Source organism: Pongo abelii, chromosome 1 (genome assembly GCF_028885655.2).
Source record: "Pongo abelii isolate AG06213 chromosome 1, NHGRI_mPonAbe1-v2.0_pri, whole genome shotgun sequence".
Taxonomy (NCBI): domain Eukaryota; kingdom Metazoa; phylum Chordata; class Mammalia; order Primates; family Hominidae; genus Pongo; species Pongo abelii.
The window spans coordinates 83,138,080-83,154,106 of record NC_071985.2 but is presented as its reverse complement, the minus strand read 5'-3'; the positions used below and the strand labels follow the sequence as shown (position 1 = coordinate 83,154,106).

The 16,027-nt window shown below is 37.1% G+C and overlaps 1 protein-coding gene across 2 annotated transcripts in view; it reads left to right on the top strand.

Moving 5' to 3' along the window:
- MAEL (maelstrom spermatogenic transposon silencer) overlaps window positions 1-12,818 on the top strand; it is a 34,029-nt gene extending 21,211 nt beyond the window's left edge. For both annotated transcript variants that reach the window (XM_002809841.3, XM_054526175.2), the window contains exons 9-12: window positions 6,835-6,897; window positions 8,439-8,571; window positions 11,689-11,764; window positions 12,272-12,818. In XM_002809841.3, coding sequence (XP_002809887.2) covers window positions 6,835-6,897; window positions 8,439-8,571; window positions 11,689-11,764; window positions 12,272-12,459 — 460 coding nt within the window. In that variant the 3' untranslated portion in view covers window positions 12,460-12,818. The remainder of the gene's footprint in view (window positions 1-6,834; window positions 6,898-8,438; window positions 8,572-11,688; window positions 11,765-12,271) is intronic.
- Window positions 12,819-16,027: the final 3,209 nt, after the last annotated feature.

The window sequence follows — 16,027 nt, the reverse complement described above, 5'->3', positions numbered from 1 at the left end:
AAATTTGGTCAGTTAATTCTCTTGGCCTTAGTTATCTTGGCCTTAGTTATCTGATCTTTTTGACTGGAGTTAGTTGATCATTTTGCCTGGAGACCTTAGTCTTTTTTCATTTTTAAAGTCTAATACTGTTGCTAGGCTGTTTCTCTGAGTTTATATGCAGGTCCATTTTCGGAGACATTTGGTGAGCTCTTTCAATATGCAGAATCAGGTTCTATGTCTGGAGATTTTTTTTTTAGATCATAGTTTAATGTTAGTTTTGTTCCACTGTTTAATGTTTCTTCTTAAAAGGAGTCCAATATATATGTATGTTTGATCTTCTTTGCCTTTCATTTTAATCACTTTTTCTGACCCTTTTTACTTTGTTTATTCTCATGGTAGTTTCTGCTTTCTTCAGTTTCTCTTATTAACTTTACAAATGAATCTGTTCAGCCTTGGGCAGTTGGTAATTTAGTTCTTTTCTGTAATGTTTTTGTCTTTTTTTTCCCCTCTCTTTCTTGAGTTAAGTAATTTCTTCTTTTTTGTTTATTTCTGTTTCTAGTTTTGAAGTTTCTCATTCAGGGTGTGTTTTTATATTCTCACATTCTTTTTGAGGATATTTAATTTAACATGGAATGGTAATTGATATGGTTTGGCTCTATGTCCCCACCCAACTCTCACCTCGAATTGTAATCCCTATAACCCCCACATGTCAAGGGTTGGACCAGGTGGAGATAACTGGATCATGGGGGTGGTTCCCCCATGCTGCTCTCATGAGATCTGATGGATTTAATAAGCATCTGGCATTTCCCCTGTTTGCACTCATTCCATTCTGCTGCCTTGTGAAGAAGGTGGCTGCTTCTCCTTTGCCTTTCCCATGATTGTAAATTTCCTGAGGCCTCCCCACCAATGCAAATCTGTGAGTCAGTTAAACCTCTTTCCTTTATAAATTACCCAGTCTCAAATATTACTTCACAGCAGTGTGAGAACAGACTAACACAGTAATGTTAGGTTTTTCCCCTCCTTCATATTTTTTTGGGGGGTGGGGGTATGAGAAATTATCAGCTAAAGTGTTTTGATTCTCGTTTTCTGTTTTCTTTTCTTTTCTTTTTTTTTTTTAAAGAGAGTCTTGCTCTGTCACCCCAGCCAGAATACAGTGACACAATCATAGCTCACTGCAGCCTGGAACTCCTAGAGTCAAGCAGTCCTCATGCCTCAGTCTCCTGAGTAGCTGTTACTACAGGCATGTGCTACCATGCCTACCTAGTTATTTTTCATTTGTCGTGGAGACATAGTCTTGCTGTGTTGCCCAGGCTGGTGTCGAACTTCTGGCCTCAAGTGATCTTCCTGCCTCAGCTTTCCAAATTGCTGGGATTACAGGTGCAAGCCATCAAGCGTGGCTATTTTCTTCTTATAATAGCTTGTTTTCTTCCCATAATAGCTTTCTGTAGATGAAGATACATTGCTCCTTTGCGTTTCTTGGACAAGGCTGATAATTTAGCGGGAGGTTTGATCGAGAGTCTTTGTTCCAAGAACCTTCCTCTCTGTCAATGTGACAAAGTACAGGTTCTTTAATGAATGTTTTCAGGGTGGTGGGAGTGTGGTTGTAGGTTCTTAGAATTTTATTTCCTGCATGATCTTAAATTTCCCCCTTTGCTTTTTTTTTTCCACCTGATTTCTAAAGGGCCCTTCCCCCTTCCTCTTTCACTTAGCATGGCACTTGCCTATAGTCAGTGCTCTGATCTACTAGGACTGTTTGAATATTTACGTAAAGAATGGGCTTCCTCATTGTAAGAATGATTTTAATTTAATCTTAGGCTCTCCATTTTCTTCCTTCCCCACAGTTTTTTCTGGACTCTACTCCATATAAAGGTTGGGGTAGGAGATTGAGAAATTGCTCCATTGGAAATGACAGTTTTCATTTTTCTATTTATAGACAACTGAGTTTTGTAGTGTTCTTATGCTGTAGGTATAGATTTTGTTTTCCCCACGTTTGTTGTTGTTGTTCTTGTTAATCTGTAAAGCTTATGGATGATGTGTTAAGATATTTGGATTTATGTACCATTACCTCAGTTACAGGCTGAAGTATTTCTAAAATTTCACATTGAGTCATTCATTGTCCATGTTTTTATACATTATTGTCCTCTGTGCCATTAAAAGTGTTGGCAATACAGCATTTCTTAAAAAACAACTCCACTGTTGTCTCTGGGGTTTTCTTCTAAGCATACCCTTTCTGCAAGTTTTGATGCCAGTTCTTTCTTGATCTTTTCAGAAGAGGTCAAAAGAAAGTTTTCAGGGACAAACTAATATGTCCTCAAATACTCTTTAAATGGTTTATTGACTAAAATGTTGAAGTATTGCAAATGTCAGGTTACCATCAAGATTAATAGTTAAATTTGTACATGGTTAGGCAATGGCAACTATTTCTAGACTGTCAAATAGACATTGTGCAATACCTTCAATTGTAAGATGCATTCTAATTTTGGTTAAAATGTCAAGAAAATGTGTTTTATAACTGAAGAAATACAGTATTGAGTTCAGCAGAGTAGCTATACTCTACAACAAGACTAGAGTAGCTCTAGTTTAAGACATTATTTGAGGTCCATGCCGTGGGATTTTGTTAAAGGTAAAACTCTTACATAGTACTGTAGGCACTTTACTAAACTTCCTTGGACAGGATAGATCTACTTTTTATTGAGCTTCATAACATAATAAGATTCAAATGTGTGATATTTTACAAGGGAGTTTGGATTGTAGTGTACAATAGAAACTGTTAGAATCTGTTAATATAAGCAAATGAAACTTATTCCAACCACTGCTCTTAAATGCTTACTAAAAGACCTTAAAGTTTGTAATAAATTTGTGATAAATGTTTTGTTTAGTTCTAAGAGAAATGAGTAGGTTTTGTATTGGTGAAATTGAGCACAGTTAGACAAATTGAATATTAGAATCTTAAGTAAACAGTCTGTTGATAACATGCATTTTGGAGGCTAGAATATTTATAATTTTTATAGGTCCCCTAGTCTCCTGATGCTTCTTGTCATAATTCTTCTTGGACTAATTCACTGTCTATGATCTGCTGACTAAACATGGCAGCCTTTATTTAATCAACAAATATTTATTGAGCACCTCCTCTGTGCCAGAAGATGATCCAAAGGTGAGCAGAATTAATGTGGTCCCTGCCTTCAAGAAGCTAACAGTTAAGTGGGAAAGAAACATACAGTACGTAATAAAGAAAATGGTAATTTTAGCTTGTGATAAGTGCTAAGAAGAAAATCAACAGGACACTCTGACAGAGAAGAATGTATAGAAAAGTAGACCACTTTATAGAATGGTCAAGAAGACTTTGAGGGTGTGACATTAGAACTGAAGTGGGAGAAAGATGCAGCCATGCAAAAAATGGTAAGAAGAGCACCCTGGACAGAGATAGAAAAGCCTTGAGGTAAAGGCTTGGTGTTTGCTAGAAATTGTTTGACAATCAGTGTGACTGGGGAGTAATGAGTGAAGAGGAGAATGCACAAGATGAGGTTGAAGCAGTTGGGGGTCATAAACCATTAGAAAAAGTTTTAAACGTGCAAGAACACAGGGAGAGATGGAAAGGAATAGGTTGATTTAACATAGGTTAAAGTCAGTAGACCTTGCTGATGGACTGGACCCAGGGAGAGAAAACAGAAAGAAATAATGAAAGATGACCCCCATGTTTCTGGTGTATACTACTGGATAGATGAGGAGGAGAGGAGCAAGGTTACAATGTTCTGAGGTCCTGGTGAGGCATCACATCTGGAGATAGCAGGCAAGCAACTGTCGTCCTGCTAGAGCTCAGTGAAGCGGTTTGGGTAGTGTCAGCATTCTTTTCACTATGTGCTGGGCACTGAAGATACAGTACAGGAAGACAAGTCTTCTGCCTTGATGGACCTCACAGCATGTAGATGAGATCACCTCGGCAAACAGCAGAAAGAGAAGAGGACTCGACACAAGCCCTGACGAGCTCTGACAAGTTAAAATGTGGGCAGAGGCTTTTCAAAGTCTCAGTACCTCTCAGCCTGTAAGTGTTGCTATGTTATACAAATCATAGCCATCATCAGTGTTGATGAGGGTTGAAGAGATGAGAAAAACTGGGATTCTGGATGTAATAATTTCATAAATCTCTGTGAAGTATTTGGTCTTCTTTACCACTCTATAAAGTGCTCTGCCTTTCTACACAATCTTCTATATCCTGTTAGGGCTATTAGTTTGCTTTTGTTCCCTGGATTATCTCATTCTTCTGGATTGTGAGTTGTGGTCTCCCTGTTTTGTTCTTTTTCATGTCGCAGGCTTTTCTTGAATGCCTGATTATCCTTGATTGCATTCATATTTAGAAATGAGGCTACAAAGCCGAGTGTTCCATATTGTTCAGTGGGGATTGTTAACTGATGAGGCTTTCCTGTAAGGAAAGCAGACAAGAGAGATGTTTAGTTGAAGGCAAAATCCTAAATGCTAGAATATGAAAGGCTTTGCTCTTGGGTACCAGCAGCCATTCTTGCTGCCTGGTTTTTCAAGAACAGTTTACTTTTTTGCGTGGGGGGTCAGGGAAGTAGACTATTATTTTTACAGAAGTTCAGCCTCGTGTCTTCTCTTTCTGCTCTGTGAGTAGAGACATGTTCACAAGTCCAGAGCCTCTCCAGAGTTCTGATAGGCAGACCTTCTTCTGCTGTTAGCCTCTTGAGCACTGAAGACTGTGACTTCTTTCCAGCTTCATCAGTTACCATTTATTTTATTTGCCACAGATTTGTTAAAATGTCTTCTATGGAGGCCTCTTCCTGCTTTTTTCCTTTATTGTGGACATCTACCATTTTTATTCTTTGACTGTCATGTTCACAGCATCTTGGGACCAAGAAGAGATAAATTTGTGCAGGTGTTTAATTCACCACCTTGAACCAGAAACCCCAGCAATAGTAGTATTAAGAGATGCAGTTTTATACTTTATCACTTTAGAATAGTTTTTCTTAGTCGATTTTAATGGGCTTTTGATACTTAGCAGGATTGGAGCTGCTCTTGTACATAAGGCACTTGTATGGGAAAGTTTCTGTGGGAAATATGGGAAAGAGTGACACGATCATCCTTGGCCTCAGAATCTCCTGTCCAATAAGACTCTAGTGTGAAGATACTAGTCATGTATGGTAAATTCTGGTAGAATTCCAAAAGAGTTTCAAAAAGTTATGAAAAATCGTATGCAGAAGACATCACTTAAGTGTTGTGAGGGTTTAAAAACTGTTAACTAATATATGGAATAAATGTTTTATTTGTTTCTTCTGTGAAGATAGAATTTCTAAAGAGCAGAGATTTGGGTTGAAAGGGGGGACCTTTCCAATAAAAAATGGCCTGAATAGTGACTCAGAGAAATGAAAGCCTGCCGGGCGCAGTGGCTCATGCCTGTAATCCCAGCACTATGGGAAGCCAACGTGGGTGGATCACCTGAGGTCAGCAGTTCAAGACCAGCCTGGATAACATGGTGAAACCCTGTCTCTACTAAAAATACAAAAATTAGCCAGGCGTGGTGGCACATGCTTGTAATCCCAGCTACTCAGGAGGCTGAGGCACGAGAATCATTTAAACCCTGGAGGTGGAGGTTGCAGTGAGCAGAGATCGCGCCTCACATCTAAATATGAATGCAATCAAGGATAATCAGGCATTCAAGAAAAGCCTGCAACATGAAAAAGAACAAAATAGAGAGACCACAACTCACAATCCAGAAGAATGAGATAATCCAGGGAACAAAAGCAAACTAATAGCTCTAACAGGATACAGAAGAGTGTGTAGAAAGGCAGAGTACTTTATAGAGTACTGTGCCCAACCAGTTTAGAGTTTTTTTGTTTTCTTAATTTTTATTTTTTGCCGGTACATAGTATGTTTATATAACTTAACTTTTGTTTTAACCTAAGGCTTCATGTTACAGTTTTGTGAACTACCACATTTATAGGCTCACTTTTCTTTGGAAAAACAGTGGGAAATTCTTAATTTTATTTTTAAGTAGTCTTCCATTCATCCATGCATGAAATAACTTTCATCCAGTGCAAATAATGGACTTTTTACACCGTTTAGTGTGTTTATAATTTTAAATGAAGACTTTTGCTAAGTTTAGGCAAGCTTTGTATTGTACAAGTAGAGCTGCTCTGAGTCTTAATAGACTGTGTACTCATTGGAAAGATATACACAAGTTTATAACAGCTCTTGTCATGGAAGTGTGCTATTTTAGTGTTTGTAACCTTGTATTGACTTACACAAATTATTTCCGTCATTTTCTCACCAACATCACCTCCTGAGATCTCCACTAAAACGCCACCTTCTCAGTGTTACCTTTCATTGACACTTTATCTAAAATGTTGTTCCTCCCCAATATTTTATATCATCTGTTTATTTTTATTCTCGTTAGAACTTTCCCAATTTTCCAATTTACTTTGTATTACGCTTGCATATCTTTCTTGATCTGTCTTTCCCACTAGAAAGTAAGTTTTGTGTGGACAATAATTTCTGTTTTTTCAATACTGTATTTCTCGTGCCTACCACAAGGCCTAGCAAATAGTGTACATTGAATAAATGTTTGTTGAATGGGTGCATGTCACTAATGTGCCAGAAGCACTCATTTTATTTCAAGGTAAAATTTGACTGTATGGTTATGTGTAGGTTGCGTAGTATCATGAATTTGTATCAGAGAATGTAGCATTAAAATCTGTTTTTTAAAAACCTTTGTGTTAAATTTGAAGTTTTAATCTTCAAGTAACCTCATTTTTTAAAAGATTTCAGATAGAAATCTGGCATATAAAAACCTTTAAGCAGTGCTACTTCAGTTAGATTATTAAAGTCCATTTTTTTGTACAGGTGCAAGTGGCATGAAGAAAATGATATTCTCTTCTGTGCTTTAGCTGTTTGCAAGAAGATTGCGTAAGTTGGAGAAAGGAGTTTCTTCATAATACTGTATTCTGATTAAATTATTCTATGCCGTTTTGCTTGCTATAGCTTTGGCAGTCGGGGTAACTCTGTTTCCACAATGCTCTTTCAAAACAAAGGGGGTCAAATCAAAACTACAGTGAGATATTATCTCACCCTGGTTTAAAATGGCTTATATCCAAAAGACAGGCAATAATAAATGCTGTTAAGGATGTGGAGAAAAGGGAACCCTCATACACTGTTGGTAGGATATAAGTTAATACAACCACTATGGGGAACAGTTTGGAGGTTCTCCAAAAATCTAAAAATAGAGCTACCATATGATCCAGCACTTCTACTGCTGGGTATATCCCCAAAGAAAGGAAATACATTGAAGAAATATCTACACTCCCATGTTTGTTGCAGCATTGTTTACAGTAGCCAAGATTTGGAAGCAACCTAAGTATCCATCAGCAGATGAATGGATAAAGAAAATGTGGCACTTATACACAATAGAGTACTATTCAGCCATTAAAAAAATTAGATTCAGTCATTTGCAACAACATAGATGGAACTAGAGGTCATTATGTTAAGTGAAATAAGCCAGGCACAGGAAAATAAACATCTCATGTGCTCACTTATTTGTGGAATCTAAAAATCAAAACAATTGAACCCATGGAGATAGAGAGTAGAAGGAATGATCACCAGAGGCTAGGAAGTGTACTAGAGGGGTGAGGGAGAAGTGAAGATTGTTAATTAGTACAAAAAATAGTTTGAATGAATAAGGCCTAGTATTTGATAGCACAACAGAGTGACTATAGTCAATAATAATTTAATTGTACATTTGAAAATAACTAAAAGAGAATCATTGGATTGTTTATAATACAAAGGATAAATACTTGAATGGATGGATATACCATCTTCCATGATGTGATTACTACACATTGCATGCTTGTATCAAAACATCTTATGTACCCCATAAATATATGCACCTACTATGTACTCATAAAAAATAAAAATAAAGGTGGTTTTGTACATCATATTACTTTTATTTTCTGTCCATGTCACCTCTCCTAGCAATATGGGTGAACCTTCAGAACCACTTCCTTATTGGAGTACTCTAACACATAGGTCTTTTGTTCTCGTTTTGTAGTGAAAGTACCTGCAGCCCCAGATAATCTGGGTGCTCTGGTAGCCCAGTGGGTGATATTAGTTCAGAGGATAGATTAGTGTTCATGGTTGTAGTCTTATTTCTGCCGCTGCCCTCTCCTTGCCTTAAACATTTGGGAATCCTGGTAATCTTTATCTTCATTGCCATGCCCTTAAAATGAACCTAAAATTTTATCTGGCAATCAAAAGATTGCTTAGCAGTAATAACCTGTTTTATTATATGTATTGCCATTTATTTATATGTCTTCTCTGAATCTCCAAATTTATTTTTTCCCAGTTTATAACAGTATCTCAGATGCTTTTTTTTTGTTAGAGATTTTAAAATACAAATACTTTTAGATGAATTAAATTAGATTCTGATAGTGAGATTTTTATTTCTTTTAAAGGTACTGCATCAGTAATTCTCTGGCCACTCTCTTTGGAATCCAGCTCACAGAGGCTCATGTACCACTACAAGATTATGAGGCCAGCAATAGTGTGACACCCAAAATGGTTGTATTGGATGCAGGGCGTTACCAGGTAAGGAACTGACTTTTAAGAGCTGCTGGTCTCTTTAGCTGTTCTACTCAATGTGATTCTGGCCAACAGCAGCAAAAGATCAGCCTTTGTTTGGTTCTTTCCCTCCCCTTAAACATTATTTTGAAGTACTTCATAGGATGTCAAACAGTTCCTAATCCAGTTGCATCTTCTGTAAAAATCTTTTTTCTCTGGTATATTTCCTACCAATTTAACAAAGTTTTAAGAAAGTTAAAACTGGTATTTAGTCTTTATGTAAAACATTTCCAAAGATTTATTCCAAAGATTAAATATCTGAATGTAAGTAATATAAATATTCTAAACATCTACTTCAAAAATGTTTAAGACCTGATTTAGGATTTGATTAAAAGCTATCTAATTTGTCTATCACCTTCCTTCCCTCCCTGCTGTTTACTGATTAGTAGGCCTCTAAACCACTAAGTGCATAGCGGTTAAGAGTATGGGCTCTAGGGTCAGAATTCCTGAATTTTATTTTAGGTTCTGCTACATAAAAGCTTTGTGACTTTATGCACAATACTTGAACTTTCTGTACTAATTTTTTATGTATTAAACAAGAACAATAATAGGGGCTAGTATTTGTTAGGATTAAATGCAGCAATATATGACAGTACCAAGGCCTCCCTGCCTTAGAGCTTAATAGATAATACATATTGTTATTTTAAAATAAACATGTAGTGAAAAGGAAACTCAAAAAATGGCATGAACTACTGATTAAAAACAACTAGATTCATCCTAGTTAATTATGCTGAACAAAAGAAGCAGTCTCCAAAATTACGTACTTTAGAATATACTGTATGATTCCATTCATATGACATTTTTTTGAAGACTAAACTATAACAAGAACAAATTAGTGGTTCCCAGGAGTTAGGGGTGGGAACAGGGTGTCTGTAAAGGGATTGAGCATGAGAGAGGTTTTTGAGGTGATAGAATGGCTCTGTATCCTGATTGTGGTGTTTACACAATTCTGTACATATGTTAAACTTCATAGATGTGTACACCAAAAAAAAGTTTTACTGTATGATAATTTAAAAACGGAAGGACTTCAGAGCTCTCCATATGTACTCTGGGCAAGACCCTTCTCTACCCTCCCTTTAAACCTTTTGCCCAGTGGTTCTCGACTCCATTTTGTGTCCTCCATGGGACATCTGACAATGCCTGGGGACATTTTTGGTTGTCACATCTGGGGAGGGGGTGCCCTTGGCATTTAGTGGATAAAGACCAGGAATGCTGTTAAGCACTCTATCTATACAGGACAGCCTTCCACAACAAAGCATTTTCCAGCCTAAAATATCATTAGTGCCCAGGTTGAGAAACCCTACCTTAGCTTCATCACCACTATCTGTGTTCACATCATCAGAATTAATCTCAATAATGTGCCTTTTCATTGTTTACATCAGTTACTATAGGAAGCCTAGGACTCTTAGATTCTCTCTCATCTCCCAGACTCATCTTATTTGGCTGGTCCTATTTCCTAGCCCTTCCCAACTCCTGAGAAACCTTCCTGTGGGTTTTCTCAGCCTTAGTTATCAACAAAATTTCAGGTATCTTCAGTTTCTTTGGGGGAAAGTCTATTTACCTTCTTTGTTCTAACTAAAACTTGATCCTCCTCTAAGGACACTGCTTCTCTATTAGCCTTTTCAAATGGTGACATCTTTTTCTTCTTCATGTGTCATGGGCCTAGATTTGAAGTAGTTGTACTTGATTGTGGCTTCCAGACTTCTTCATACAGTCTCCCCAAAATTCCTAGGCATTGAATTTCCTGTTATCCAGGATGTAATACCTTTTTGGAGTCAGTAGACTCCAAATGGCCTCTTTTTGGAGTCAGTAGACTCCTGAGTTTGTTCCCCTCGTTCTTAGAGCAACACCGATCCAGAAAACTGGTTTTTCCATCAGAATTATTTATTTCAATTTCCCTACACGTAGTCCTTCCAGCTGCCTAACCTCTCAGTTCGATTTCTTCTCCTTCAATAATCCTGTCTTCTACATAACAATCATATCCTGGACCCCAGTGGTACCTCCTTCATAATCTCAATTTCAAACATCCCCCTCTCAGACTACCACCATCTTCTAGTACCCCTATGCCAACAATTATTTAGTCTCTACTGGGATATACAATTCATTTATGCCTCCACTGTTTTATACTCCCTTACAGGGCCACTTCATTGCACAACTCCAGGGCACCATTCACACTAGTAATGCTGTAGCCTCATGTGTCCTCCTTTACCACCTTTGTCTCTACCCTTCACCTCCTTCCTTCCCAACTCAGATTCCTTGGCCTATCTTTTCCACTGCCTTGCATGCACTGTCAACTCCATTGGCCTTCTTTTTTTCATCATACTTGACAGATACTAACCCTTATTCCATGTAACTCTTCACCTACTCTCCTCCTATGCCTGTGACACTAAATGCGGCTGGAAAGGAACTACCACGCTGACCAGTCTTACTGACTATTCATCACCACCAGTTTCAAGGGGCCTTTATTGTTGCCTGACATACCCATTTCTCTAGTCTGATTAATTTCCTACTCTCCTAGACAGTTATTTCTCACCACCTTTTTCCTTCAGATTTCATCATCTCTTCCCTCACCTTTGCTCTAGCTGATTCCTTTGCCTCCTACTTCTCTGAGGAAATAGAAACAGTTAGGAGAGGTTTTCTACTTATTCCTACCACTCATCTACCTGCATCTACCACATCCTCTGCTTTACTCCTATTTTAATGAATGAATTTTCTGTGTTCCTATCTGAAACCAATCTGTCTACTTGTATATTAGATTTCCTTCCCTTACCACTCAAGGACATGGCTTCAGTAATTTTCCCCTCCTGTATCATCAGGTATTCCCTCTGTTCTAATTCATTATCAGCAAATGTGCTATAATCTCACTTTGAAAAAAAAACCCTTTTTTGCCCTGTAATTCGTAATCTCCCTCCAAAGTCTATCCTATTTTCTCCCTCTCTTTGCAGCAAAAATTGATAAGACATTGGAAAAGTATCTGAGTGTTAGTTTGCATTTTTAAAGAGTAATATGAAATTGAAGACAGACCATCCAGTAATGGATAAGAAATAAACATTTTTCCCCCTGGTATTTTCCTGTTACTTACAGAAGCTAAGGGTCAGGAGTTCAGGATTCTCTCATTTCAACTCTTCTAATCAGGAACAAAGATCAAACACACCCATTGGTAAGCAACTTATATTTTACAAAAATGCACCTAAAGGATGTTAGAGCCTATTACTAAGATCACAGGTGTGGTATTTAAACAGTGATATCTAAATTAGCTTTAGGATATAAGAAGCTTGTTGAATTGAGGGTTTTATTTGGCATTAGCACCTTAAACAATTTAGATGTGTACATTTTTGGGTCACTTGGATACATTGTAACTTCTCAGAATTTGTTAGGGCATTTAAAAGAAAACCTGTTTTTCTTGTAGCAGCAATAGCTTTATAGTTTTTATTTTAATGATATCTTTTGTGGGGTGAGAAACTTTAAAAGCTAGTGACATGAAATTTCAAGTGGTGCCTAAAGAACTTCAATTAAAAGTTTCCTAGGCTAAAAACAAAAACATTTTTCTATTGAATTATGGCTTAGTGAAAGACCTACGGTAGGATGAGTCAGTTAATTGAGGCATCTCTTTGTAATAAAATTATAAAATTGTGATATCTCTTTTCTCGTATTTTCAATATCCTAGGTGACTACCCATCTAGGGCAAAAATTTCTGGCCAAAACAGCAGCGTTCGGGGAAGAGGGATTACCCGCTTACTAGAGAGCATCTCCAATTCCTCCAGCAATATCCACAAATTCGCCAACTGTGACACTTCACTCTCACCTTACATGTCCCAAAAAGATGGATACAAATCTTTCTCTTCCTTATCTTAATGATGGTACTCTTTTCAATTTCTGAAAACAATAACAGGCCCAACTTCCTTCTTACTACAGTCATATTAAACAGATCACATCAATGACAGATGTCACTACTATAAAAACTACTTAATTTGTAAGGAAATTGTTTCATAGATTTAAAAAAATTGTGGTTGGAGAGCATCTTGGCATTTGTGCTTTTTTTCTTAAGGGATTGTTCTGCTTCCTGGCTGTATGATGGGTATATCATTAAAGTTTGGAGTCCTGTATGAACAAAACTGACATTTTTAGAGTTGTACTTTTGGGAATGTTATAGATTGATAATTCTTTCCCCTGATAATAAAGGTATTGAATATCTGTTATGAAAGGTACTAAAATAGTGTTAATCTGTTTCTTCCTGTCATGAAATGGGAACCTTACACTAGAGACCTGCAGGCTGATTTTATTGCAAATAACTAAGAAAATCAGCCTTTAACAAACACAGAGTTTTGCTACCTTAAAAAGTTTTTGAAAGATACTTACTTTGGCAAAAGAAGTCACTTGAAAGATGAGAAGGCAAAATTAGAAAGGTTAAGTAATTTACCCTAAATCACATCACATGGCTAGATATTGAATGAATTTCTCATCCATTGGACTGCAAAGCAAGCAGGTATTATATTGAGTCAGGTGTTCACTCTGTGACTGACTGAAACTGGCTTATATTCTCAACCTGGGGTAATATATAACCTAGGATGAGTAAAACAGGTATGGTAACCCCTTTTACTTTAAACCACAAGCCAAGACCATGCATGACATTGACAGAGGCAACAATTTGATTTAAGTCTGTCTGACCCCAAACTCTGGTCCCTCTGATTACAGAGAATGACTGTCCTGGGCCTCTGGTTTTTTATTAATACCCATATTTTCCTTTACTAACTGTTGAGTACCTACCTTGTGGACATTTTATATGTGTCATCTTATTAAATCCTTATTACCACTCTGAAGGAGGCGATACATGTTAGAGACCAAAAAATGCTCAGGTCACATAGCTCCTAACTGAAGGAACTGTTGTTATTCCAAGTCAGTCTGACTCCAAAGACCATGTTCCTTTTTTTTTAATTGGCTGACCTTTTGTATAGATCATGTTCCTAATGCACTATATTGTCCTCCATCTCGCATTCATCTGTTTCTGATACCAGATCTTTGAATAAGAACAATTCATAGACTAAATTTATATATTATATTTTCTAGTAGTATATTTTTCTTTAAAAACTTCATATCCAAGCTTTGAAACCATTGTGTCTTTCTTAAAAATCAACTTATTCAGAGGGTGGTGGCTCACACCTTTAATCCCACCAGTTTGGGAGGCTGAGGCAGCAGGATCACTTGAGGACAGGAGTTTGGGACCAGCTGAGGCATAATAGCAAAACCCCAGCTCTACAGCAAGTTAAAAAGTTAGCCAGGCATGGTGGTGCATGCCTGTAGTCCTAGCTACTAGGGAGGCTGAGGTAGGAGGATCACTTTAGCCCAGGAGTTCAAGGCTGCATTGAGCTGTGATCATGCCATTGCACTCTAGCCTGGGTAACAGGGCAAGACCCTGCCTCTACAAAACTAATAATAATAACTTTGAAAAACTCAGCTTATTAATAATTGGGTGGAGAAGATGAGGAAGGCTTAAAATATTCAGACTCATGACTTCAGATGCCTAAGTCTTGTTCTCTGTCACCTGAATTCAGTCCTCTATGAATTGTTCAAGTTAATTTTTTAATTTAAATAATAGTATTGGTTGTACTTTTGAGGTATATGTCAAATAACGATAACAATTCAATAGGCCCCAGGGATTTATTTTAAGAGAACAGCTGGTCTTTCCCTTCAAAGATAATCAAAATCCCCAAACCATATTATTAGTAAAATTCAAACCCTGTCTCTTCTTTAAAAAAAAAAACCTTTTGGCATTGAATTTGAAGTATTAATTGCCCTTCAGGAAGACTAGGTGAGTGATTGGTATACTCATGGATATCCTGGTTGACAGTGATTTCTGCCCCCTCTAACTCCAGTAGTATTTCCTTTGTATTATAACATTTAACTGTTTTTAATTACAGCTATTTTGGTTCATGACATCTCTTTTTCTCAATTGCAAACTTTGTGGTGCCCATATTTCTATATGAGAAGGTGTTCACTACATGTTAGAATCAATAATTGCCAATTTGAGTAATGGAGAAGGGATGTCAGAATTTCAAAGCCACTTCGTAAGGTAAAGTACTGCATGGGAAAGGGAACCATCTTTATTGTAGACTCCATTCCCATTCTTTTCCTCAAAACTAAGTGGTTAGTTTCATTTGTTCAGTGAACATGTTTTGAGAGTCTGTTAAATGCTGAGTTAAAAATACTAAGATGAATAAAGATGTGGCTCCTGATCTCAAGGAACTCACAGTTTAATGGGGGAAGTAAACAATTACAGTGCATTAATAAAAGTGGTCTTAAGTATGAGGAGAGATGTATGTAAATCACTGGAATAGAATTGAGAGTCTATTCCAGAAATAAACTCATATATCTGTGCCAAGACCATTCAATGGAGGGAAGAATAGTCTTTAAAACAGATGGTTTTAGGGCAACTGGATATCCACATGCAAAATAATGAATTTAGATATGCTGTGGTTTGAATGATGATGTCCCTTCAAAATTCATGTTGAAACTTAATCCCCAGTGCTACAGTATTAAGAGGTGTAGCCTTTTGGAGACCTTCGAGCAGAGCCTTCATGAATGGATCAGCACCCTTGTAAAAAGGCTCAAGGTTGAAGGAAGCACACTCTTGTTCTTCTGTCCCTTCCACCATGTGGGGACACAGTGTTCCCTCCAAAGGATGCAGCAACAAGGTGCCATCTTGGAAGCAGAGAGCAGCCCTCACCAGATACCGATTCTGCCACCACCTTCATCTTGAATTTCCCAATCTCTAGAACCATGGGAAATAAATTACAGTTCTTTTATAAATTATTCAGTCTCACGTATTTTGTTATAGCAGTACAAATGGACTAAGACAGGGACCCTACGTAACACAAAAATTAGTTCAAAATGGATTAAAGACCTAATATAAGAGCTAAAATTATACAACTGTTAGAGGAAGAAAATACAAGTGTAAATCTTCATGACCTTAGATGAGGCAACAGTCTCTTAATAGGACACCAAAAGAACAAACAAGAAAAAATAATTTGGAAGTCCTAAAAAGCAGCCTTGTGTGTTAAAAGATACTATCAAGAAAGTGAAAAAGACAACACACAGAATGGGAGAAAGTATTTACAAATCATTTATCTGATAAAGGTCTAGTATACAGAGTAATAAAGAACTCTTAACAATAAAAAAGACTACCCAGTTTCTAAATAGGCAAAAGACTTGAAAAGATACTTCAAATATCTGTTCCAAAGAAGAAATACAAATGGCCAATAAGCATACAAAAAGATGTGCAACATCATTAGTCATTAGCATATGCATAGCAAAACAAAAAAGATACTACTTCATACTCACTAGGATATCATCAAAAAAAGGAAAATAAGTGTTGGTAAGGATGTAAAGAAATTGGAACCCTCATACATTGCTGGTGGGAATATAA